General features: G+C 45.8%; 1 protein-coding gene across 2 annotated transcripts in view; it reads right to left on the bottom strand.

The window, feature by feature from the left end:
• SNX9 (sorting nexin 9) overlaps positions 1–24,335 on the bottom strand; it is a 110,327-nt gene extending 85,992 nt beyond the window's left edge. Inside the window, exon 1 of one of the 2 annotated variants that reach the window (XM_037520604.2) lies at positions 24,318–24,335. In XM_037520604.2, the coding sequence (XP_037376501.1) occupies positions 24,318–24,329 (12 nt within the window). In that variant the 5' untranslated portion in view covers positions 24,330–24,335. Of the gene's footprint in view, positions 1–4,493; positions 4,548–24,317 lie in introns of those variants that run through there. The other variant, XM_037520603.2, reaches the window with a different exon arrangement.
• Positions 24,336–25,044: the final 709 nt, after the last annotated feature.

Consider the following 25,044-nt stretch of genomic DNA (forward strand, 5'->3'; position numbering starts at 1 on the left):
GGGGAGCAGCAGGCCAAACAAGAGAGGTCTGCTGCACCATGTAGGTTAGCTCCCTGGCCAGGGATCGAACTCATGCCACGCTGGCTGGTGATAGCTTGACAGCACTGAGACTTTAACCCCTATGCCACCAGGGAGGCCCTAGACAAAATTCCTTTTAGAAAAAATACACGACTAGAGATAAAGAGGGTCAGTTCGTAATGATAAAAAGTTCAATCAATCTGGAAGATAATACTAATTGCCAACCAAATTTTTCATGTTTATTTTTATTTATTTATTTTGTAGCATAATTGGGATGTAGAACAGAGGTGCGGGGGCGAAAGGATTCACCAGAGACAGAGTGGGGAGCAAGAACATTAACCAAATTTTTTAAATCCACAATTTTTTTTTTTTATAGAGGCTTTTTTTTTTTTTATTTGTTTGTTTGTTTTGTTTATACATGCACTGGGTACAGTCAGAAGCGCGGGAGGGTGAGAGAATTCACCAGAGCCAGAGTGGGGAGCAGAGCAGGCAGAAGGACCAAAGTACACTGCTGAGGGGAGCAGCGGGCGGCAGGAGAGGTCTGCGCACACTGTGGGACCCTCCTCCGGTGGCCGGGGAGCAGCCGGGGATCGAACCGGCGCTACAGAGGCTGCGGGCAGCTTCGCAACCCAGCACTCTACCGCTGCGCCACCGGGGAGGCCCTAAATCCACAATTTTAACTTCTCCATCAAGTTGTCAAAAGGTCAGTCAGAGGAGATAAGAGTTATGCATAATTAATAAGTGAATATAAGGGACATGTGCAGAACACACACGCATCAATTAGGGGATATAGACACACACGTGTGAACATATAGCCTTCAGTGCACAGGTGAACATTATGGGAACTGCACACTAGGTACAAAGTGAGTGTCGACAAACTTGCAGGTATAGTATTAGCACAATCAGATTCTCTGATCACAATGCAATTAAGTTAGAAATCATTAACCAAACGATAAACGGAAAAATCCCACTGGGGTTAAAGAGACCTCTTTTGAAAGTCTCCACAGTATGAAATTTGCTCTTTAAGACATCAGCCTGGTATTCCCATGTGATAATCAGTAAAACGGAATTATTATATTTTAAAACACTGCCAGTGCTATAGCTTAGCCGGGCCTTTCCCAAAGTGTACTTAAAAAAATGTTTACAAAAAATGCACAAGTGCAAGAACAACAGCTCACAGTGGGAGAGGGTTTCTTAACACTCATCTCACGAGGCTAGTTTCTTGGTCTTTAAAGGAAGAGAGGCAAGAAAACCCCGAAGGCGAAGGGATCCTTTATCAAAAGCCTCTGTGCTGGCCATTGAGGACGCCAAGATGAGCAACACGCTTAGCCCAGCCTCCCGGACGCCCGCCTGCTGTGGGGACAGTCCCTCCTCAAGGATCCCTGCAAAATGGCAGCGGGATGTCTGCGCGGTGTGACCCTGCACCAGGCTCAGGAAGAAGGGAAAGGCCTCAGGGGGAGTGATGCTTGGAGCTGAGAGAAGCTGTAAAAAGTAGGGGGGGGGGGGAGAAGAGGGCACAGAACAGCATAAGAAAGGAACAACAGCCTGTGCAACCTGATAAAATTATAAATGGCTAATCAAAGTAACACTGACATAATTTTGAGATGTCAATATAAAAACAAGCATAGTGGGAAAATGCTACAAAGTTTTTGTGCTCTTTAGCTCTATTCCTTCTTTAATAAGAAATTAGTTTATGTTCGAAATGTCATCGAACTTTTGATTATTCAAATACTGCCCAGTCTATTTCAGACATCTGAAAAAATATTACTGTTCAACTGGAATGGTTAAAAACAAACAAACACCTATCAAAACCCACTTTAATCCTTACAGCCCTTTAGAGAGATATTTCTATTTTCAAATAAAGAGGTTTTGCTCAGGACAGGCTTACATAAAGTAGGCCTGCTAAACTGTTCTCACCATTTACCATGGAACAGAATTTATTTCCTACTAGTATTTTCGACATTCCACCTCTACTTAATTTAACCAGTTAGGCACTGTAACACAAATATATAACTTTAGATGGTGGTGGTAGGAAAAAAAAAAGTAACATCAGGGACTACTAGGATCTTGTTATAATGATTAGGCCTAAAAGTGACTATGTAAGCATGAAAGGATCCAAATTAGTTATCAAAGGTTAGCTTTGATGGGGAAATCACAGCTGAATTATATAGCTCTGGATTAACTTCCATTCATATTTTCTTCATATCTCTTTGCTATATATGGGGGTGGGGGAGAATTTCTTCCCCAAGATTTTATCTTTTAAATAAGACAACCTTAAGTTCCCCCCATGACTGTTAAACTACAACCTTCTGAGGCTTCTATTACAGGAGCCTTTGGCTGTATTTACTAAAGGAGAAAGGCCTGTGCACTTAAAACAGAACCCAGCATTCTCCAGAGGAAAACCCTTAAAAAAAAAAAAAAAAGCAAATAATTCCTTTTGAATATATAGTTACTAACTGCAAGAATTATCTAATTAAAGTTTTTCTTCTGAAAGACTATTTCTATTGTAAATATACCAATGGAGTGTGTTTGTTTTTTAATTAAAGAAAACTGCAAGAGAACAAGAATAAGAAACCACAGAGAGAACTGGAGTCCTTGTCTGGTCAACTCAGTGGCAGGGCCAGCACCACCTGGAATACTCAGATGACCGCGCTTCCTTCACAGCCCCTCATGTCCGTAGAGTGAGCCTGAGTGCTCTGTAAGTCTGCAATTTTATGAAAAGTCAGATGTCTTCCTCCCTGAGCACGTTCTCCCCACCTACACAATTACAGAAAGAGAATAAAGAACCCAAACTCAGGTGCAAGTAAGGGCAAGGGGTGGGAAGGGCAGGGAGACAGCCAGGACGAGTTTACTGAGTGAGGACAAGCAGACGATGAGAGTTTGGTTTGACAAGAAACCACTAGGAAGTAGGAAAGCCAGAAAACGCAGGAAGGATCCTTTCAAAGTAAGTGCTTCCTTGCTCTCCTCTTAAAAAAGAAAAAAAAAAAAAGGAAAAGGAAGTGGTCTGTCACAATAAACAAATGTGGAGATGAGTCCCATGTGCAATAGTCACTGGAACCGCGAAAGAAACCGAGTCCTGAGTCCAGGCTGGACCAGCCTAGAGAGGGGGAAGGAATAAACGAGGTGCTGACACGCACTCCAGGCTGAGTGTGGCGAGGGCACGTGCAGCTCAAGTATTGTACAAGAGCCACTGTCCTTTTCAATTTAATGGGAAAACTGAGTTCAGGTTTAACTATCATATAAAATTTTCACTACTATAGCCAGCTGGTAAGCTGCGCACTTAAAGGACAATACGTGAAACATGCATCAGAGCGCAAAACACCGCCACCCCAACCACCACCCCACAGATAATTACCACAAACAGCTTTAAGGTTGCAAGATGAGTGTCAACTAGGACGAGTTAATTAGTAATTTCTGGACGGTTTGGCAACAAGCCTCCAAATCAAATTCCTTTGAAATCTCTGGCTTAACTTATTTTTAAAAGAGCGACACAAAATGATGCGTTAAAAAGGTGGCCAGCGCTGGCACATCTAATAAAACCGAGAAGAGCTCGCCAATAATACGTGAACAAGGTAATTATTTCGATAACAACAGGTTCCCAGGAGACTCTCCTTTGAAAAAAATAAACATTGCCCCCGACAGACAGACTCGGACGACCTGCTCTTTCACAGGATTTCCAATTTCTCATCGCAAACACAAGTTCTCCTCCACCAAACCCAACGACCACCACCACACCGGGGCTTCACCCGCCCCACGGAAGCCCGGCGCGTTCAGACGAGACGTGGAAGGTGCGATGTCCACCAAGTGGACCTTGCGCCGCGCGCTCCCACGCGCCAGGGCCGCCTCCCCTCACGGGGGGCCCGCGGGGGTTCCCGGCCGCGCGCTGCAGCCCCGGGAGGGAGGGCGCGGGGGGGGGGGGCGCAGGTCGCGCTGGCAGAGGGGCCCGCGGACCCCAAGGCCCAGGCGCCCCCCAAGGCCCCGGCGCCCCCGGGCCGGGCCGGCAGCCGCCGAGCTCCGCCACGTCGCCGGCCGGGCCTCCGCTCGCACGGCCCCCGCCGCCGGCTCCCGCCGCCGGCTCCCGCGGCCCCTCAGGCGGGGAAGGGCCGCCCGGAGGGGCAAAGCCCACACTGGAGAGGAACGGCCGGGAGCGCGGCGCGCCCGAGCGGCGCCTGCCTCCGGCCTGCAGCGGGGAGGCCCGGGGAGGGCCGGGGAGGGCCGGGGAGAGCCGGGGAGAGCCGGGCCGGCGGGCGGGGGCGGGACGCCGGGGAGGCGGCGGGGTCCCAGCGGCGCCGCCGAGCGAGCTCCCGGCCGGCGGGAACCTCCCCCCCTCCGCCCGCCCGCCCCCGACTCGGGCAACGGCCCCCGCGCCCCGCGCCCGCCGGGGTGTCTGGGCCGCGCGGGGCGCCGCTCGGCCCCCGGCCTCCCGCCCGCCCGCCCGCCCGCCCGCGGACCCCCGGCCGCCGCGCGCCGCTCACCTTGGTGGCCATGGCGCCGCTTCTCTCCCGCGCCGGGCGGCTCGGCCGGGCGGGCGGGCGGGCGGCGAGGGCGGCGAGGGCGACGGCGGCGGCGCGGCCCGAGAGTCGGCGCTCAGGCCCGGCCGCTGGGCGCTCGGCGACTCCGGCCGCCGCCCGCGCCTCCAGTTCCTGAAACTCCCGGCTGCGCCCCCGCCCCCGCCGCCGGGCCGCCCATGGGCCGCGGCGCGCGCGGGGCCGGCGGAAGCGCGCCCGGTGCCCCGGCCCGGCCCCCCCGCCGCCGCCGCCCGGCCGGGCGCGGGGGTGACCTCGGGCGGGCGCGGGTCACGACCCCCGGGGCCGCCGCGGGCAGGGGCCGGCCGGGCCGGCGCGTCGGGGCCCGTCCGCGGCGGCTGCGGGCCTCGCGCCGGCGGGGCTGAGGGCGCGGCCTGACGCCCCCGGCGCGGGGTCGGCACCCGGGGCGGCGGCGGCGCGCGCGCCCCTTCAACGCGCGGGACGCCGGGGAGCCATGGCCGCCCAGCCCGCCGCCGGCTCCTGGGCCCGGGCGCCGGGGGGTGGCGCGCCGGGACACCCCGGGAATCTCCTTCGTGCTGCGGGCTTGGAAGAGCACCCCCGGCCCCCAGAGCTTTTGGGGACACCACAGGTTTCACGAGGTGGAAAAGGAGACCTCTGCCGGCTTCCACTCTGGGAGGGTCCGAAGGATTTTCTTCAGAGTCGGATACGGGGGTTTTATTCATCAGCGAGTGTCTCAGTTGGGCTGCAGGATTTTCATTCAAGTACGAAAGACACGATTAGGAGATACAACTTAATCGCTAGATGTCTGGAGTTTTTTGTTTTTCCTGCCCGGGCTATGTGTCCAGAGAGGGACCGTCATACCTAGTTTATCAGGCAGGAGATCGGTGTTTAGAGTTAATTCAAACGTGTGTCTTCTCGAAAATATCCTATTGGACCGCTAGAAATTTCACTATAATCAATTTTTGTATTTGCCGAGCTCCTGGCTGAATCTATAGTCGTCGTGATATTCATAAGGAGCTATCTTTCTGGTTGGAGATTAACATTCATGCACAGCCAGCTTGCTGCCTGCTAGGCTTTTTCACGCCTTAATCTCGATTAATCCTTATAAGAATTCTCTGAGAAAACCATTTTTGTCCACTGCTTACAGGCATGAAGGAGTCGAGCCTCACTTAAATAATTTGAACGATTTGGTAATATGAAATTTGAAAATGACCATAACCTTGGACCTAGCAGCTCTACTTCTAGGAATTTATCCTGCTGAAAGACTTGCGCAAGTGAGCAAAGATGTTCCCTAAAGCATTGTTCTGTAATAACCCCAACAGGAAAACAACCTATATGTTTGTTAATAGATCTGTTTCAATAAATGACACATCCATACAAGTGAAATACAATATATTTAATTAAAAAATGATGTATTTTAACAGTTATTAATAAAGGTTAAAAAAAAAAAACTGTGTAGGGCCTCCCTGGTGGCCTAGGGGTTAAGTGTCAGAGCTATCACAGCTATCACAGTTCCATCCTCAGGCCGGAAGCTGACCCACATAGGGCTCAGCAGACCTCTCCTGTCTTGCCAGCTGCTCCTCTCAGCAGTGGATTTCAGTAAATATGCCTGCTCTGCTCCCCACTCTATTTCTGGTGAATCCTCTCACCACCCATAATCTGGCCTACACCCCAGTTCTACGCATTCGAAACAAAAGAAAAAACTATATAGTACAAGTCATATGTGAAAAAATATATAAAAATACATTGTATATACCTGAAAAATTCCTGATCACCAGATTCTATTGTCTGAATTTTAAAATCCATGTATATTACTTTACCTTAAAAATGAGTTCACATTTTAATAAATACTTTGGCTAAGAGCATGTGAGTATTAGAAAAAAGCTAGGATTTGACCTCGATAATTCTACAGTAATGAGTTTACTACATTCCTTTAACGCTGAGGGCTGGGCCCAGCTGCCTGTATTTAGGCTTGCAACCTGGGCCCTTCCGCATGCTTGTTCGACAAGTTCTGGGCAGCCAGTCATCCTGAGCATCTGGCACCAAGAAAGCTAGAAGGTCAGAGAGTCCAAGTTTTTCCTGGTTGATCAACTTCTGTAGCTCTGGTTTCATCTTTAGAAGTCACAGGAGCTCACCAAACTCAGGATGGTCAATGCAAATCAATACAAAAATTTAAATCAAAGTGAAATCCAGACCTATTAACACATTATCGAGGTCCTCAAGACACCATGACATAGTTTTAGCAGACCTAGCAGTGCAATCACTAGTGTATAATCAATCCTCAGGTGGGCCTGGTTTCCAGTCCCTTCCGTACCAAACGAACTTACTTCTAACATCCTGGTTCCTCCTTCCTCAGGACGTCACACTTAGGATGGAGAGAACCAGCTAGTAGATCATGTGATCAGTGCAGCCTTCGGGGGTCCCCTGCTTGGATGGACCCCACACTCGTCTCAAAGCTGTCCTCCAGAACCCCCCTGAAAGTCACAGCAGTACTGTCACCACCGGAGTCTTCCAGGCCCTCAGTCTAAGTCAAGTTCTGTTGCTATCAGTTCTCACAGTCCCAGCTCCTCACCGTTGGAAACTTATCTCAGTTTTAGTTCATTCAAGGGGCCATTTGCCTGCTTCAAGGAGAGAGGGCTCAGTGCCCAGGTCTCTCACTAGCTCCCAGCACAACCCCTCAGATAAGCTCCTACTAGTTCTTTGTGAAATGAAGGGCCACATGAGAGGAGGTGCAAATCACAAATTAAGCAAGATAGCATTTGCCAGAGTCTACTTTCAAGAACCATATAAGATTCTGTGAGCCGCTTTTGGAAACCACGGTCACTCACTGTTACTCAACGAATGGAAAAATTTGCCCAAGTTTTCTTATTCAGTAACAAGATTTTTTTTTTTTAAATAGACTTCAGCGGTGTTATTCCTCATATGAAAGTATTTCATGAATTAATATTGATTTGACTGGTGTATGTGACAAGAAAGCCACTGCATTTAGCAGTAATTACTGGAGCTGTAGTGCCCAATGCATGATTAAAAGGTAATAAATAAAGATTTTAATTGTATTCAAATCTCCTTGGTGTGACTTATCATTGAAGCACATGTCTCTTAGGTACATTTCAGTTACTGGTTGGCCTTTGTCCATTACCAAGTACACTGGATTATGAAATGCTACTGGCCTCCTTTACAGGCACAGAAGCAAGGCCAGTCAAGCAGTCTTAAACTTGGCCACACAATTAACCAGCTCAGGGACAAGTGTCCACTTCTCTTATCAAAAGCCTCCAAAACCACATCATTTTCAACTAAAAATATTTTAGGTGAGAGGTTTGGCAGTAGTTTTGTGACAGCCAAGACCATCGCTGTTAACCACAGGACAAGAACGCCTGTGTTACAGGAGCAGGAGCCACCCACCCACACTGGAAGACTAGAAGAACATGACATCCTTCCATCTCGCCTCACCAAACCCAGCTGGGTGCACAGCAGTTTCCCTCAAACTGGAAATTGCCCTCGCACAGGGTTTTCCTAAAGAGCTCTGGGCCAAGCTGGGGGTCAGTCTTGCGGTCTTTTGCTTTCATTTGATCGCTCATCCACGCCCCTCTCTTCCTCCCCACCTACCACCTTCTCTTGACAGGCTTCATCTGAGGTTGCACCCCGTCATGTGGGTGGCCTGCAGAACCCCGGCGTTGAACCTGGCAAACACCAAATGCCGTTATTGCCTCTGCTGCGCGAGACTCTTGTTACTCACCGGGTGAGAACACAAGTGATGAGGGAGGAAATGGACTGACTTTTATACTGTTTTGGGTTATGACTAGATTGCACTTTCAAAAGAAAGAAGGGCCTTAGGCAGAGCAAAACAAAGACGCAGTTCTTTTCATCCTGCCTTGGGAGAGCCCAGCAGGGGGATTTCTAGGAACTCTCCCCTAGGGACACGGGTGGTGGAGATAGGAAGGGTAGCCGCCAACTCTTGTCCTGGGTTTGTCTGGTAACGACACACTTACCAAGATAAAGCCCCTTGGTTTTAACTGCAGAACTTAATGATGATTTCAGTGTTTGACTCGGAAGCGTTCTAGCCCTGAACTCATTTTTTTTTTCACCTTGAAATGACAGTTTTAAAAATTCTTCTTTTAAAATCTTGACGTGTCTTAGATACAACTTTGGTAGTTCTGTAAAACCCAGACCCAGTCCCTGGCTCATTTTCCATCTCTCTTTTTTCCTTCTTTCTTCCTTAGGAGCTCAGACGTTCAGGCCTACTTGTGTGGGCCCTGTAACTTACCAACCATGTGCACACAGGTACAGTACGTTCTCTCTCTCAACCTCAATTCCTTGAATTGCAAACTGGGGATAATCATACCTGCCTCCTGGTTCTGCTGGGCGGGCTCTTGGGTTTGCTGGGTGGGCTAAATGAGAGAATAAGCTCAAAGGACTTGGCTCGATGTTTTATACATAGCAAATAAATACTCAGTAAATATTAATTATAATTCTTGTTTCAGTTACAAGTCAAAATTAGATTGTCCTTATCTTCTGATAGCTCAGAGTCCGCTAAAGGCCAGGTCAGATGTGGTGGTACGGTAGTCAGTGTCATGTCGGAAACTGTATGGTTTGTTGTTTGTTTTGGCTGGCTGGCTTTGGCTAATTGGTTGGCTTTAATTATTGTTCCATTTTGACTACCTCACATCTGTTTCCACTGTCTGGCAGACACATTCCATGTATACTAATGGGACATAGTGTCCCACAGTGTCCAGGACTGGGAAAGTGATGGTAGAAAATGGTGGAAAGGCTGCAGGTTGCTGAGGTGGCACAGATAGCAGAGGTGGCACAGATAGCAGAGGGCAGGCAAGGTCAGGCTGCCACAGGGACAGTTTGATCTTGGTTCTGTATTAGCATGATTTGCTCATTTTGGGTAACCCTGATCCCCAGAAGGAAGGCTGGGATGGGAGCTTGAGAACAGGGAGTAGTGGGGAGATGACTTATCTGGAATGTAAGGTGAGCTAAGCATGAGCACTCAGCCTCCAGCACCCCTGATGGCCTTTAAAACTTCCCCCCAAGATACTGCTTTCATTCTCTGACCTGCTATGGACAGACTGTGGTCTAAGTCCTCAGAGACACATTTACAGTCAGCAGTGGACACAAACCTGTGACTGGTAGTGGGTGACCATTTTGCTAGCTCATGTCACAGGCTACTGAGACTGACTTTGAAGGATGAAGTCCCACCTCACGTGCCTGCACACAGCACCCTCTCTTTCTTCTTCGTGGAAGGCAATGTAATGACAGCACTTGCTAAACACAAGCACATGGCATTTGCTGCTGCCACCAGAGCTTAGAACCTGACATTGCAAATTACAGTCTCTGACTCTTGGGTTCCTGCGCTTTCCCAGGCCTCTGACCGAAAAGACCACCCACTGCTGAGTGTTGAGTGGTGACCAGGTGGCACTCCACTTGGACAACCGTTGGCTCAAAGCTTATTTGCCACCTGTGTGAATTTGAGCAGGTTACTTAATCTTGAGTCTCAATTTTCTTAGTTCTAGTGATACTGCCTTCGGGCTTATTGGGAAGAGTCAGTGAAAGTATCTTTACCAGAGTAGTATAGATCCTCAATAGTTACCACTCATTATGTACTTGCAGGGCTTAGCTTGGGGGCCACTTTCTCATTGTGGTTTTCAGATCAATAACAAATCTCCTACAACACTGTCGTGCTGAGACTCTTGCCTTTTATCATCACATCCAGCACCTGTTTGCATACAGGGGATGGTTGATTTCAGATTTTGATGTGGAGTCTGCATTTCAAAGCCCTTCTCTCCTCTACTCCTCCTTCTCTCTATTTCCTCTGAAACTCTCATGGATGAAAAATATTTGGCACATCAGTGTGATTATTTTTATGTTCACAGGTGGACTTCAAATAGGCAACATGGGCTTTCCCTCTTAACAGTTTGGGGTTCCTGGGTACCCCTGGCTTTTGCCTGCTATCAGAAGGCTTACACTTTCTTGGCCAGATGCCAGTAAACCTATGCAGAGCAAGATTACCTCCCCTCCCCCCGACATACCGCCCCCCCCCACATACACACACCCACACACTTTGCTTCCAAGCTTCAGAGGAACTCTGCCTATCTTGCTTAGAGAGAGAGAAGTTGCTGGCAAAAGGACTCAAGTGACCTGGGCCTTCAGCAGGTACAGTTCCATTTGAGAAGAAATCAAATCTGGAAGTAACTATCCCTCCCTTGAGCTGGGGTCGTGTGAATCGGCCCGGCTGGCGCTCAGCCATGATTGAGTGATGACAAGTCAGGAGCTGAGCCTGCAAGGCGGGTGCTACCAAGGACAGGCTCCTTGGCACAGCCACCGGCCAACTACCTTCTTGCTCTCAATGTCTATAAAGTGGGACAAGAAGGAAAGAATCCATGTGAATGATATTTTGTTGTTATTTTCATTATGGAGAAATTCATTCTCCTCAGGAACTGAATTTCCAGGTGAATGAATTTAATTGCATTATTTTTACTATGGAGGATTTCAGACATTCAAAAGGGAATAGGACTGGGGCCTTCCTGGTGGCGCAGGGGTTAAAGTCTCAGCGCTATCAAGCTATCACCAGCCACTGAAGTCTGAGTTCTAGCCCCAGGGAACTGACCCACATGGCACAGCAGACCTCTGTCTTACCCGCTACTCCCCTCAGCAGTGTATTTCAGTACATCTGCCTTTTCTGTTCCCCACTCTGTCTCTGGTGAATCTTCTCACCCCTTGTACCTCTGGCCTACACCCCAGTTCTTGTATGCATAAATAAATATAATATATATATATATTTTTTAAAAAGGGAATAGGATTATAAAATAAACCTCCATGTACCCCTCATCCAGCTCTGGAAACCATCAACCCACAGTCAGTCCTCTTGTTCCTACACTGTCTCCCTCCCACAGTGTATGGACTGAAATCCTCAAATGTTGTACGTGTTGTTTCATCGTAGATGTTTCAGGCAGTGAGCATAGGAGACATGGTGAAGGCAGCGCATGGGGCTCTGAGCACGTTCTGGCTGTGCAGAGGGAATTGAGGCAGCGCTGCCTCCTGTGCTAGTTAGTGGTCATGACGGGCGTTTTCTTGGCACACACTGGGTGCCAGTACTATTTTTGGCAGGTTACACATTAACTCTTCTAGAGAAGCATGAAACCATTAATAGAAATGAGGTATAGGGAGGAGCCCCAAGTCAGACTTCCTTCCTCTGCAGCTGAGTTCCTGCATCACTGGGACCAACATGGTATTTGAAAAGAGAAATTTTAGTGGCTATGGCCCAGCAACCTAAAAGTGAGGGTAACAAGTGGGTAGGGGAGCAGTGATGACAAACCTGTACCAGGAACTGGGTATAGGCCAGAGGTGCAAAGGGCGAGAGGATTCACCAGAGATGGAGTGGGGAACAGAACAGGCAGATCCACTGAAATGCACTGCTGAGGGGAGCAGCAGGCGAGACAGAGAGGTCTGGTGCACCATGTGGGTAGCTCCCTGGCCGGGGATCGAACTCATGCTGCAGAGGCTGCGGATAGCTTCACAGTGCTGTCCTTAACCCCTTGTGCCACCAGGGAGGACCCCTGTATCATTTTTGAATGTCAGAGGCTATATGGACCAGACAGACTCATGACATCTCTTAGGTCTTCCTCGAGCCCCTCCTACCCCGAGGTCAGATAATTGCTTGGCTGCTTTTGTCTTATCCCTCAGCCACCATATAATCAGATTTCCTCCTTGGCTAGGCAGCCTCATCTGTCCTATTTCCCCTCCTCCCCACCCCCAGGAGGAGTCACCTCCAGGCTTTAGCACCCCCCAGGCAGCTGTGTCAAACCTGACTCTTTAATTAAAATAATTTTATTAAGGTATAATTGATATACCTTAGTTTGGTTTCACGTGTATAACTGACAGTGTCTTAAGAATGAAAACCTGGATGGAAACACTCAGGAGCTATTTGGAAAGGTGACCAGGGCTCTAGAGGGAAGTTAGGCTTGAAATTGAAATTAAAGATTAAGAAATAATGGAACAGGGAAAAGATGTGACATATCCAAGGGATAGACTCTGGAGGGATTGCAGTTAGGACTGACACTGAGCTTCATGTGGTGCAGATGCTGGTAGGAAATCCCAAGTGGGTCAGGGGAATGAGGGGTGTCAAAGCATACTTCTTTCCTACGTGGTATGGCACAGAGACAGAGTATTTACTTAAAGAGGTAGAGTTTCCAACATTTTAATGCTATGTGGAAGCTCCCTTTTTATTATAAATTTTTAATTGAAATCAAAGAATTTTATATTTGCAAGTCACTTTTGCAGACTTAAAATCAGTTAGACGAGCAGCAGAATAAACTTTCAGCTTGAGTATAAAATCACTGTATTTAAGAGACTAAACCCAAATGTATAATTTAATAATCTAGCAGCTTTCTGGCCTCGGGATGCAGCAGGCCGTGTAAGCTCTGGAGAAGATGCAGAAGCCTGGTGCTGAGCCAGCTCCCGCCCAGGAGCTCCAGGCTGGGCATGCCATGCCAACTGCCAGCACCACCCCCCAAAAGAAAAATGCTCCCCTTCTGCAAAATTTCCCCATGCCGTCTTTTGACGCCATTTAACATCAAGCTGTCTAGCAAAGGAAAAGTATTCAACGGGCCCAGATCCATTTTCATGGAGCTGGCAAAGAAGGTGAACGTGAAGTAGAGAGGTGATTTAGTAACCAGCACAAAAGGCGGGAAAGCTGACTGATGGACTTGGGGGATGGCTTATCTTCTGAGTCTCTTTGCCCTTCCCCCCTCTTCCTATCTCTTTATTGCTCCATGTTGGGAGTTCTGAGAAATTTATGGAAGATCCAAGTTTTTCTCTCCTTTGACCATTAACTGACTGATTGAATTTTGTATCTCAAAAACTGTCTTTAACATTAGAAGAGCCATTCAGATCTTGTCCGGTCACACTGTCTTAATTTGATGATTTCATATCTTTCTAGATGATGATGATGATGATGATGATTTCTATCTTTTAAAATAAAATTTTAAGCATTGTTGTGTTATCTTTGCTTTCCAATTCTAGTATTATTGTTACAGGTTCTTGTTAATGTTTCTGTTTATTGCATCTGTGGTGAGTTGTTTCTGCCTGTGGTTTATGATTTTTGTTTGGTGAGCTTGTTTCTTTAGTTTAGTTTTTTTTTTTCTTTTCAGTAACTAAAGATTTCACCAACCGGAGAATAATTTTCATACAAGTTTATCTTGGAAATTCCTCCCTCCCGATGAAGTTATTGTAATTTTCAACTCCATACTCTTGCATGGCCTAGCTTTGAAACTTTAGTATCTCACGGCAGATGTTTTACCTCCCAGGACTCTAGGCATGATGCATTTTATTGTTGCTTTCTTGGGAAAGCAAGGAGAGTTTTTAGGCTTCTTTTATTTTATTTATTTATTTATTTATTTTTTATAGAGGCATGTTTTATTTATTTATTTGTTTGTTTGTTTTTGTTTGTACATGCACTGGGTACAGTCAGAAGCGCGGGAGGGTGAGAGAATTCACCAGAGCCAGAGCGGAGAGTAGAACAGGCAGAGTGATGAAGCACACTGCTGAGGGGAGCAGCGGGCGGCAGGAGAGGTCTGCGCGCCATGTGGGACCCTCCTCCAGTGGCCGGGGAGCAGCTGGGGATCGAACCGGTGCCTCCGAGGCCGCGGGCAGCTTCGCAACCCAGCGCTCAACCGCTGCGCCACCGGGGAGGCCCTTTAGGCTTCTTTTAATGAAAGGAAAGCTCAACTAGGGTCTTATTTAAGCATCTCAGCTGTGGCTCCTGGCCTCACATTGGCCCCAAACACACCTCCTAATCTTACTTGACTGTTCAGATCCCATCCCTAGTATTTTTGGTGTACATCCACCTCTAATTCCTGCCTGCTCGCCCCACATCTGAAACCTCGTTTCAGACTTACTAACACCTGGAGCTTTTGAACTCAGCTATGTACAATTTTAGTTATATATTTTTCAATGTTTCTATGTGTTTATGGAAAGGTGATAAGGTGGAAGTGAGGTCTGAATGCCTTGTTTCTGATACCTGAGTTTTAGATCTTTTGTCATTCTAGAATTTACAAGTGAAGATTTAAACAAGATCAAATTTATTTTACAACAATAATTCTGGTGAATCCAAGAATGCTTTTTAGAAGAAAGTGATTCATGACTGCAACATCAGTTAGAATGATATTGTAATAGCCAAGATTTAAAGATGATGAGGTAGTAAAGGGTCTCCTACCCCCTGGACTGCTTAAGGAGAGTCCTTGTCCTTTGGTGGAGAAGGAATACTGTGAGCTTGCATGGTACAGGGGGTTTCCAGGAGGAGCTGACAACTGCTCCAGTCTTTACGGATGGAGAGGAATTATTTTGATGGTAAGGAAAGGAAGAGCCTTCTTTTAGAGTGGTGAAGCACAGGATGAGGCCAAGAAGGCAGAATAGTAAGGATGCATCTCGCTGAGTGAGGGCTGGTGAGTAGGAGAGTGCGCGAGGGTGCAGTGGAAGGTAGTCAAAACAACCCATGGAACCAGATCCCTAGGGGATTGATTAACTACTAGATCTGGTTCCATCAGGGAAGCTATTTAATCTCCTACAACTGGACTCAATGTTGTGATCACGAATAGCATTTTTGCCTGCGCTGCACTGGACTTTGCCAGTGAAGAAGCCAGAAGGGATATTTTGTTTAGATTACCATGTGAGGAAATTGTGTCCAAAAATGCAGCTGTCCCAGTTTTCAGATCATCCAAACGTTCTATTGCCATGACAATCTGGCTTAAGCTTCAGAAAGAAAATAAATGTTTGTTAACTGATTTAAACAATTCACTTCCTTACTACCTCTAAACAAACAGAGGGTTAGTTTGGTTGTTACCAGCTGCCAATTTTCACTTGATTTTAAGATTCACCAGTAGAGAGAGGGTACAGATGGACATCAGCATGTATTTTGAGAGAAGCTTTAGGATATTTTCTTTATTTTTTCCACTAAAAATTGTATAACCCAAATTATACCCAAGGAATTATGTTCCACACATGCACTTCTTTCCACAACTATCAAATATTTTGGAGAGTGTGAGTAACTGTTACATCTGTTGAAGAGAACATCTCAGTAACCTGTGGCATCGCAGAAATAGGGGAATGGAAATCAAGAGACTGGAAAAAGCCGAGATGATGGATTTACCAAGCAGAGCAGAAAGAAGCAGCCAAGGGAAAGAGATGCCTTTGAGTTTCCTTGGTAGAATGATGAGGAGTTGTAGAGAAGCACAACTTTAGGCCAACACTATTTTGGCTGTTCATCTTTCTTAATAGTCTGATAAAAAGAGATAAACATACTTTTTCTGCCTGTTTTGGTGTTTGGAGTTCCAATAAAATGGCCAAAGAACAGCTTTCAGCTCACACACTCCCTGTGGCACGGGTGTGCCCCTGTGGCAGGCTCTCATACCCATGCCCAACTCCAGGCCTTTGGCCAGGAAAAACTGATGTTTGTGTTAAACTATAAGATGTGGACTTTTTTTTACACATCTGGGTATAGTCAGAGCCTGGCCTGGAGCCTGGCAGGGGAGACACTCAATACAGTTTTGCTGAATGATGGACTATTTTTGTAAATGAATACATGAAAAATGAACACTTGAAGAGATTGGTAACATAAACATTGATTTAGACAATAGACTATACAGCAGGGACTGTAAATTGAGTGTTTATCCAAAAAAATGCTTTGAGCAAAATGGAGTGAATCTAAGTTTTATGTTACTTCCTTAGGTGGGAAAAGCAGATTCATTTAAAATTGCCTACTTCTGGGCCTCCCTGGTGGCACAAAGGGTTAAGCACAGCACTATTAAGCTCTCTGCAGCCTCTGTAGCACGAGTTCGATCCCCGGCCAGGGAGGTGACCCACATGGCGCAGCAGACCTCTCCTGACTCCCTGCTGCTCCCTCAGCAGTATATTTCAGTGGAGCTGCCTGTTCTGCTCCCAACTTTGTCTCTGGTGCATCCTCTTACCCCCTGCACCTCTGGCCTGTACCCCAGTTTTGTATGTATAAAAATTAAAAAAAAAAAATTATTGCCTACTTCCCAACTTTTTTATTGGTGTCACAGTCCAGTCCCCATTTGTGGTGGATACAGGGCATCCTGGCATCTCTGTCTGTCACAATGCACCAGAACACGGTGTCAAGTTTCCCCTACACCTGGCAGTTTGGGGCAGGTGCTCCCTGGCTCCACGCTCTGGGAACCCACATGAAGGCAGGCACATGGGCCAGACTCACAACAGCAGGGGTGTAGTGTTTGTTTGTTTTGAAATTCAGCTCTGGGGCATGTTAAGGATGGTGACAGATGGTTGAGAAGGAAATGTGGAGACCAGATCAACTGGAGATTCAGGCCATAATCTAGGTGAGAAAGGATGAAAATCTGGGTCATCCATCCAAAGAGGATGGACAGTTGAGATGATCGGTCTTGGTCACTGATTGGGTGTGGGGGGTGAGACTCAAGGAAGGTCCAGGTTGAAGCTCAGCCATCTTGCTCGGGTGATTGAGTGGACTGGATGCAGGTCCCTGACGTAGAAGAGGCAGGAAGCTAAGCACATTGGGGGTGCAGGAGCTGCTGGTCACAGAACCATGCTGACCTGACTCATGTTCTCTCCAGTTCCCCTGGGTGTGCTGCTGAGCATGCAGTCCCTTGATAAGGAAACACACATATTTTTTTGTTATTGATAAGTATAAACCTGCCAACTGCCCCCTTTTAAGGCTGTGCAGCACCTAGTGTCCCTTCCTGCTTCTGGGGAAACCACTGTGAGTAGCATTGATGGGGTACAAAGCACCACTGCTTACCATGGGACCGAATGTTCCCCCCATCCCTGCCACCTGGGTTGTCAGGACTTCAGCATGTGCCCTGGGCTCAAGCAGTTGGGTGCTACGATGTTGAAGTCCACCTGGCTAGCATGCAGTGCCTTGATGTTTGGTCAAACACTAGTCTAGATGTTGCTGTGAAGATATTTTCAGATGAGATGAACATTTAAAGTACTATATTTTGAATAAAGCAGATTACTCTCCATTGTGTGGGTGGGCCTCGAACAATCAGTTGATGGCTACCCCTGCAGCAACAGAATCTCTGCCACTTCAGTGTCACACACCTGCCACCCAAACTTTCTGTAGCTGGCAGCAATGAGCCTCACAATACCTGTTCATTGTCATAAACTGCAAACACCAGCAAAGGACAAAAAAAACAGATGAAATTCACACATACTCTAATGCAACTAATTGAAACATTTTCCCACTTTTCTTCTGAAGTGTCTATACATAATATTTGCCACAACTGCATTCACTTACTTGTTCATGTAGCATTCTATATAAAGCACTTTAATGTATCGTTAACTACTGATAATAACACTTGGTCCTATGTCTGTCCTCTTCAGAGATGCTTCTGTACATTATACCTCCTTCTTGTTTTCTTTGTTTGCATCTCTGGTCCTCTGGGACCCATGCTGTATTATACATTTGCTTTCCTTTCCTAAACTGATTTGGAAATAGACATCCTATTGAAGTCTGTTTGAGGTTAGTTTAATTTTTAAGAGCCATACAGTTAAAATCAACTTCTCTAAGTTATTAAAGTTAAGAACTGCATTGGCCCTTATGTACAGGTTTCCTTTCCCCACACCCTCTCCCAGGGTTTTGTGTTGTGTTATAACATGGCTTAAGTATTTTCTCATATAGATCTTTTTCACGATTTTTGGGGGCTTAGCTTTGAAGCTGTATTCAAAATTATGTGTTGGCTTCAATACTTATTATGTGACCTTCTTATTCTTTGAATGATGTTTTTGGGACAGTATAAGGGGAGGTGTGTCAACCTGAGCCATCTTTATTACTTTTACACATGAGTGACAAGTCACAGAGAAGTGTTCTCCAGCTATTAATAGGAACTTCTGATGGAGGTGAGTCAGAGCCTCCCTGCCTTCTTTCCAGCCATTACTCTGCTGGTTTGGAGGACAAGCAGGTATGATTCAAGCATGCAATTCTCAACCCAACCTCATGCACTCTGAAGTGAGTGGAAATTCCCCAACATTCTGGCCCATGTTTTTTTTCCAAGCACTGGGTACAGTCAGAAGCGCGGGAGGGTGAGAGAATTCACCAGAGCCAGAGCCAGAGCAGGCAGAAGGACCGAAGTACACTGCTGAGGGAGCAGCGGGCGGCAGGAGAGGTCTGCCCGCCATGTGGGACCCTCCTCTGGTGGCCGGGGAGCAGCTGGGGATCGAACCAGCGCTGCAGAGGCTGCGGGCAGCTTCGCAACCTAGCGCTCAACCGCTGCACCACCAGGGAGGCCCATGTTTTTTTCCACATTCTAATGGTGTTGCCAGTTCAAATTTTTAAAGGGGCGTCTGACATATTTGCATATTTTCAGTGGCAGCTGGGGAGGGAGACAGGAACATGAGTTCACTTGGGGCAGCTTGGGCTGAACACAAGGCTCCCTACATTGAGCTCAAATCTGCCTCTCTGAAAACTTCCTTGCTGGCCAGGTTTGCGCCCCCTGGGCCCCCCCGGCTCATCTGAACTTCAAGATGGCCTTTGAGGTATTTGGGGACCAAATGTTGTGGTTGTCCCCTGGACAGGTCCCCAGGTTTTTAGTGTGTGTGTATCACCCTGGATCCCATTTTCGGTGTGCCTCAGAGGGTGTGGGTGCCACTGTGGATGACCCAACACCTACTTCTCACAACAAATATTTTTCAGTGCTTTTCCTCTCTGGAAATGAAATTCACACACACACACACACACACACACACAATTACATACACACATAATTTAATAACAAATGCAATGTCCTAATTATAAAACTAAGGAGGAAAAAGGAAAATAATTTGTGAAAAAGCAATGTGCAGTGCCCATGCAGCCCTCCGCTAGATGAAACCAATCAGTCATTTGTGCCTGCTTATAATAAAGGTTTGCATTTGCAAGAAGATCAGAAGGCCTGCAATAGGAAAAGTGCAAAAAATAAAAGGGATGAGCAAGCACTAGGATAAGTAATAGGGCAGCATTATTTATAGATAATGGAAGAGAAAGAAGGTTTTCTTTAAATTGATGATACAGGGCGCAAGGGGTGAAGTCTCAGCACTATGAAGCTATCCGCAGCCACTGTAGCATGAGTTCAATCCCCGGCCAGGGAGGTGACCCACATGGCACAGCAGACCTCTCCTGTCTTGCCCAGTGCTCCCCTCAGCAGTGTATTTCAGCAGATCTCCCTATTCTTCTCCCCACTCTGTCTGGTGAATCCTCTCACCCCTCCCACCTCTGGTCTGCACCCTAGTTCTCATATGCATAAATAAAATAAATCTTTAAAAAATAATAAAACAAAATGATACATGACAAAACAAACAGACTGTTGAAAGGGAGGGTGTCATAGCTTCACAGCTGAACTGTCAAGATAATTTCCTACAAAGGAACATTCGAATTAAATAAAACAAAAATGAACCTTTGGACTGTAAGACCAATTAGTGGTTACCAGGGGGATATGGGGAGGGTGGGTAAATCAGGACAGAGAGGAGAATGTCCTAGTTAAGGGCATACCTGGAAGCTTAGTGGTGAACTAAATGTAATAAGTACACAGGCTGACTCTCAAGATGCCTGAAACTTATATAACCTTATCAGGCAATGTCATTTCAATTAAAAAAGAAGATAATTTCCTGCTTTTTGACATGGGATAGTGACTTGCAAAAAACCTGTCTCCTTCTTGAATTCATTCTACAGTAACTGAACTTAGGCTGTGGCCTCCATACACGATGGGCAGAGAGACTGGCCAGCAGAAGCATGCAGCAGGGCAGAGACTCTGTGGCCAGTGTTGGAGGAAGACTGAAAACTAGGTAATACACAATAAATAATCTCAATATGCAATTTCACCACGAATTTCTTATCCTGGAGAGACAAAACCTACATCCATATGTAACCTCCTTGTATGGGATACTTAAAAAGGATCCTTTAGATGAAATTAAATTGGGTGACTGCATTCCTAGCTCTACTGACTGCATAGATTTCAGGCAAGGCAGTTAAAAGGAGCCTCAGCGTCGGCTACATGGTTGCCTATGAAAATCAGTAATGCAGTGTTGAAGGGGGTGTAGCTATTGGCGACTCAGATACCATGGCCGGTCTTTCGAGGGGACCTCATTTCTCCCAAATTGTGCGTAGCTTCCTGGTAAAGTTTCAAATGAAACAAAACATGCTCTTCTCTCAGTTTTCAGGGCAGGGACACTCCTGGACAATTCAGCGAATGTGAACACTGAAAAAAATCTTTGCATTTCTGTGTGAAAAGGAGCTGTGCTCAGATGCTTATAAAGCTTGTTTCACCTCCTGGATACTGGGGAACAGGAGACCTGTGCAGGCCCAGGTAGGCTCTTTGTCTCTGGGTTTGCCCACACATTGCGGGGTGGTGGCGACCCTCACCCCCCTACACCCCAGTAGCTCATCTCTCCCCCAGTCATAGTCACAGTAAAAAAATGGCCCCACAGAATTCCAAGTAGGCCTCAAAGCCCTGGGACACCTACTGTGTCAGAGCACTTGATTTAATTCTCCTCTGGGTTACAGGCAAGCGGCATGTGTCAAATCCGCCCCTGAAACACCCAGCCGGGGCTTAGAGGACCAGCTAGTTCCAGAAGGGTTTCCTGAGCAGTCACTTCCCCTCTATTTTTCATTTACCATTTCCTGCTTTTTTAAAAAATTGTGGTAAAACCCCCATAACAATAAATCAACCATTTTAGCTAAACTCTTGGGGGATATTAAGCATATTAACCAGGTTGCAAGCATCACCATTACCCTTCCCTCCGTATTTGAGATTTGGCATTTATTCAAATTTTAAAGGAAGGTTGTAAAAATAATAGAAAGGACTTTTGCTCTCGAGCCATGTGAGAGGAAATTGCTGCTGCAACATCTTATCATCCCTGAATAGTCAGTGTGAAATTCCTAAGGACAAGGACATCTTCCTAAGTAACTCCAATTCAGCCATCAACACCAGGAAATCACATGGACAATGTACCATGTCCAGGGCTCGGCTGCCCTGGTAACGATAACCACAGGAAGGGCCAGGGTAGCCTCGGGCGTCTAGCTGGGGCAGGAAGTCACCTGAGAGCCAGGAGCGCCTTGTGAGTGCAGTTAGGAGGTTATGTCTCATGGTTTTACTGCTCACTCCTCAGGAGCCTTTTCTCAGTTCCTCCTTGACTTTCAGGACCCGTGGTGCTCCGTGTGGATTTGTCTAGTGTTTCCTTACAATTCTGTTCAGGTCACGTGTCTTGGCAAGAATACCACAGACGTCATGGTGAATTGTTCTTGTCCCCTTGATTGTGTTTTGTTGCCAGTGGGTTTCACTCCAATCATTTGGTCAAATTCTTGTCTTCCAGGTTTCTCCACTGTAAGGTCATTCTTTTTTTCTTTTGCAATCAATGAGACCTGTGAGGGGGTACTGGCCTCTCCCAACTCAGACCTCTCTTCTAGTGTCTCTCATCTCAAGAGACACAATTTAAATGGAAAGAGTTATATTGCAGGCACATCCTAGAACTAGCTGTCAGCATGATAATGCCAGTTGAGAGACTTAGACAGTGTTGGGGGAATATTCACATAAAAAATAAGCACCAATGAGTACAGGAACATCAATTACAAGAAAAAGAAATGGCCACCAAATTCCTAGAACTCAAGGAACGAATTTCACTTGCTTTGTAACCTTTCTTGAAACATTCCCGAGAGTGACTTTGCAGCCTGACTTCCTAATTTATTCATGCAGTGGCATTCTTCACTCATACTTCCTCTTTAAAGAAAATACTGATTTTTTTTCATAGACTTTTTTTAAAGTTCTGATATCTTTTTGACTTATAAGAAGGTGAGAGTGTAACTTTTGTCCAGGAACTGGCTGGTCAAAGATATATTTACTGTTACTGTTATTTTTCTACCAAAAATTGTTCCAACATTGAAATCATATTTAAGATCAAATCAGGAAGACTATCTCACTCAATGCTCTTTTGAACACTGTTCATATGAAAATTTACTAGAACAATTTTATGTATAAATGTAGAGAGATTAATATGGTGAATTCTCAATCAAGTATTATTTGAATTTTACAATTAACATTTTCTCGTATAGGTTTTATTTTTCCCCTTTGCTACAGTATTTAACAACAACAAAACATGATGAAACATTTTCTGTCCCCCTAATATTTCACCCTTAAGTACTTCACTGCGTCGATCTAAAAAATAAGATTTCCTTACAGAACCACAGCACCATTGTCATGTCTGCCAGTCTATATTCAAGTTATTCCAAACATACATAAGGTGTAGTTTTATATTCATTTTCAGTTTGTTTTGGGATCTAAACTAGGTCACGTGTTGCACTTGACTGTCCTCCTTCAAGTCTGCTCATCAATTGACTATCTTGAAAATCATTGATTTGCAATTCCAAAGAACACCTGCACCCCTATGTTTATAGCAGCACTGTTTACAATAGCTAAGCTTTGGAAACAGCCCAAATGCCCAAAAATAGATGACTGGATCAAGAAGATGTGGTACATATATACCATGGAATATTACTCAGCATTCAAAAAAGATAAACACATGCAATTTGCAGCAACATGGATGGCGTTGGAAGGGATCATGCTCAGCGAAATAAGCCAAAAAGAAAAAGAAAAATACCGGATGGTCTCACTCATAGCAGGAATCTAGAAAACTTAAATAAGGGACCAGGAAAATGAATATAAGAAAGTGAAAATCACAATCAACAAAAAACTATGAACCAGAGACACTTTTTGGGGGGTGGGGGGTGGGAGGGGAGGGATTGGGGTCAGAATGGGGCGTTTGCAATTGTATGGGGGAATATAAAAATAAAATTTATAAAAAAAAATCATTGATTTGTTTTCTTTCACTTCTACTTAAAAAAAATCTACTTTTCCTAATTTTTTTTGTTCTCTCTCTCGCTCTCTCTTTGGTGGGGAAGCTTGAGCAAGACAATATTCTCACCTTGCATCTGGTACCTTTTTTAAAGCATCTCATATTTTAAATCTCTCTCTCTCTCTCTCTCTCTCTCTCTCTCACACACACACACACACACACACACACACAAACACACACACAGATCTATAGCTCTATGAAATCCTACCTTTTCAAAAGCAAAGCATTAGAAATATCTAGCTGCTAAGGTGAAGAGAGCAAGAGCAAAAATTCTCTGGATAAAATAAAGTTTTTTCATGTTTGCAACATTCATTTGGGTGAGGAAAAAAGCCCTTTTCCTTATTATAAATTATTAAATGTAATGGCCTTTTCTCATAAGTAAGACTTTTCTTACTCCTTCTTCAGAGACATTTTCTAGTTACAGAAAAAAAATAAATACATATTGTTTTGTTTTTTGAAGTCTCTAGATGTAATGTGATTTAATAACAGAAAAAACTACTAGCTAGTGATTTAGGGAGTTGGAAGACCTGGGGTTTCTCCTACCTTTTTGACAAACAATGATTTGAACAAGTACTGAAAGTTGTCTGAGCCTTGGTTTCTTTATGAGAAAGGTTGGCCTAGTTGATGGACAAAATCTCCTTGGAACATTCTGGAACTTCCTAATGCTATGTGACTATAACACAGTGAAATCTCTGTTCCATGTCCTCCTCCCTCCTCCGACCCCCTCCCAATACATGTACCAGGTCTTGGGCTTCCAAATGAGGGTGGTTCTTCAAAGCAGGCCCCTCGGGGCTTTAAAATAATTTCCCTGATACCGTGACCCGTGGAAATATTTTTGTAACCACTTTCAGAATCAGATCACAAGCTCTACAAGAAAATAAGTCCTACAGCCTGATGGTTCTCTCTCTTACTTAGCAAACATTTGGATTTGGTACTTACATGAAGAATCATGCTCGGTGCTGGGGAGGCCCAGGCAGAGGAAAGAGTAAGATGAAGCTCCTCGCCCCGCTAAGGAACTGGAGAGCTGGTTGGAGGGTAGAGATAGGCACATGCGCAAAAAGATGAAAAGAAAATGAGTAAGAACTTTGGGGTTCTTCAATTTAGCATTAATAGCCACTCAAGCCAAGGTCCTGGGGTTTGAAGAGTAGAGACTTTCTCAGCTGTGACCACCTTAATGTATATGTTCAAGCGATAAAATGACTCTCACTTGATATTTATCAAAAGTGAATCTAGGGTCCTCAGGCTCACCCTGGGTGGAAATATGAACAATAGCTGGAAGTTAAAAAGTTCAGAGCATCCTTTTGACAAGCTTGAAGCCAAGATAAACAGCCTACACACTAAATAATTTGAATAATTAATTGATGCCCTTTTAAGAAGTAAGGACATGGGAGGGTTTCTAATGCTGAAGGAATTTTGCTTTGGTGTCTCCAGGTAGCCCCAATTAAATAGTCTTGGGCTCAGGTGTTTTCAGGGGGGTTAATTGCTTTCGTATTATTTTTCCCAAATCGTGGGTTCAGTGATTCCTACACAATCACACCAGTAACCGCACCTTAGGTTGACCAGAAAGGGTAGTAATTAGTGACTTGAAGTTACTTGGAGCTGGCTCTCAGCTAAGAAACTGGCAGGTAAAAAGCCCTCATTACCTTGTGCAAGGCAAGAGCTTGTC

The sequence above is a fragment of the Talpa occidentalis genome, unplaced genomic scaffold, assembly GCF_014898055.3.
Source record: "Talpa occidentalis isolate TD23 unplaced genomic scaffold, MPIMG_talOcc4v2.1 talOcc4.2, whole genome shotgun sequence".
NCBI classification, from domain to species: domain Eukaryota; kingdom Metazoa; phylum Chordata; class Mammalia; order Eulipotyphla; family Talpidae; genus Talpa; species Talpa occidentalis.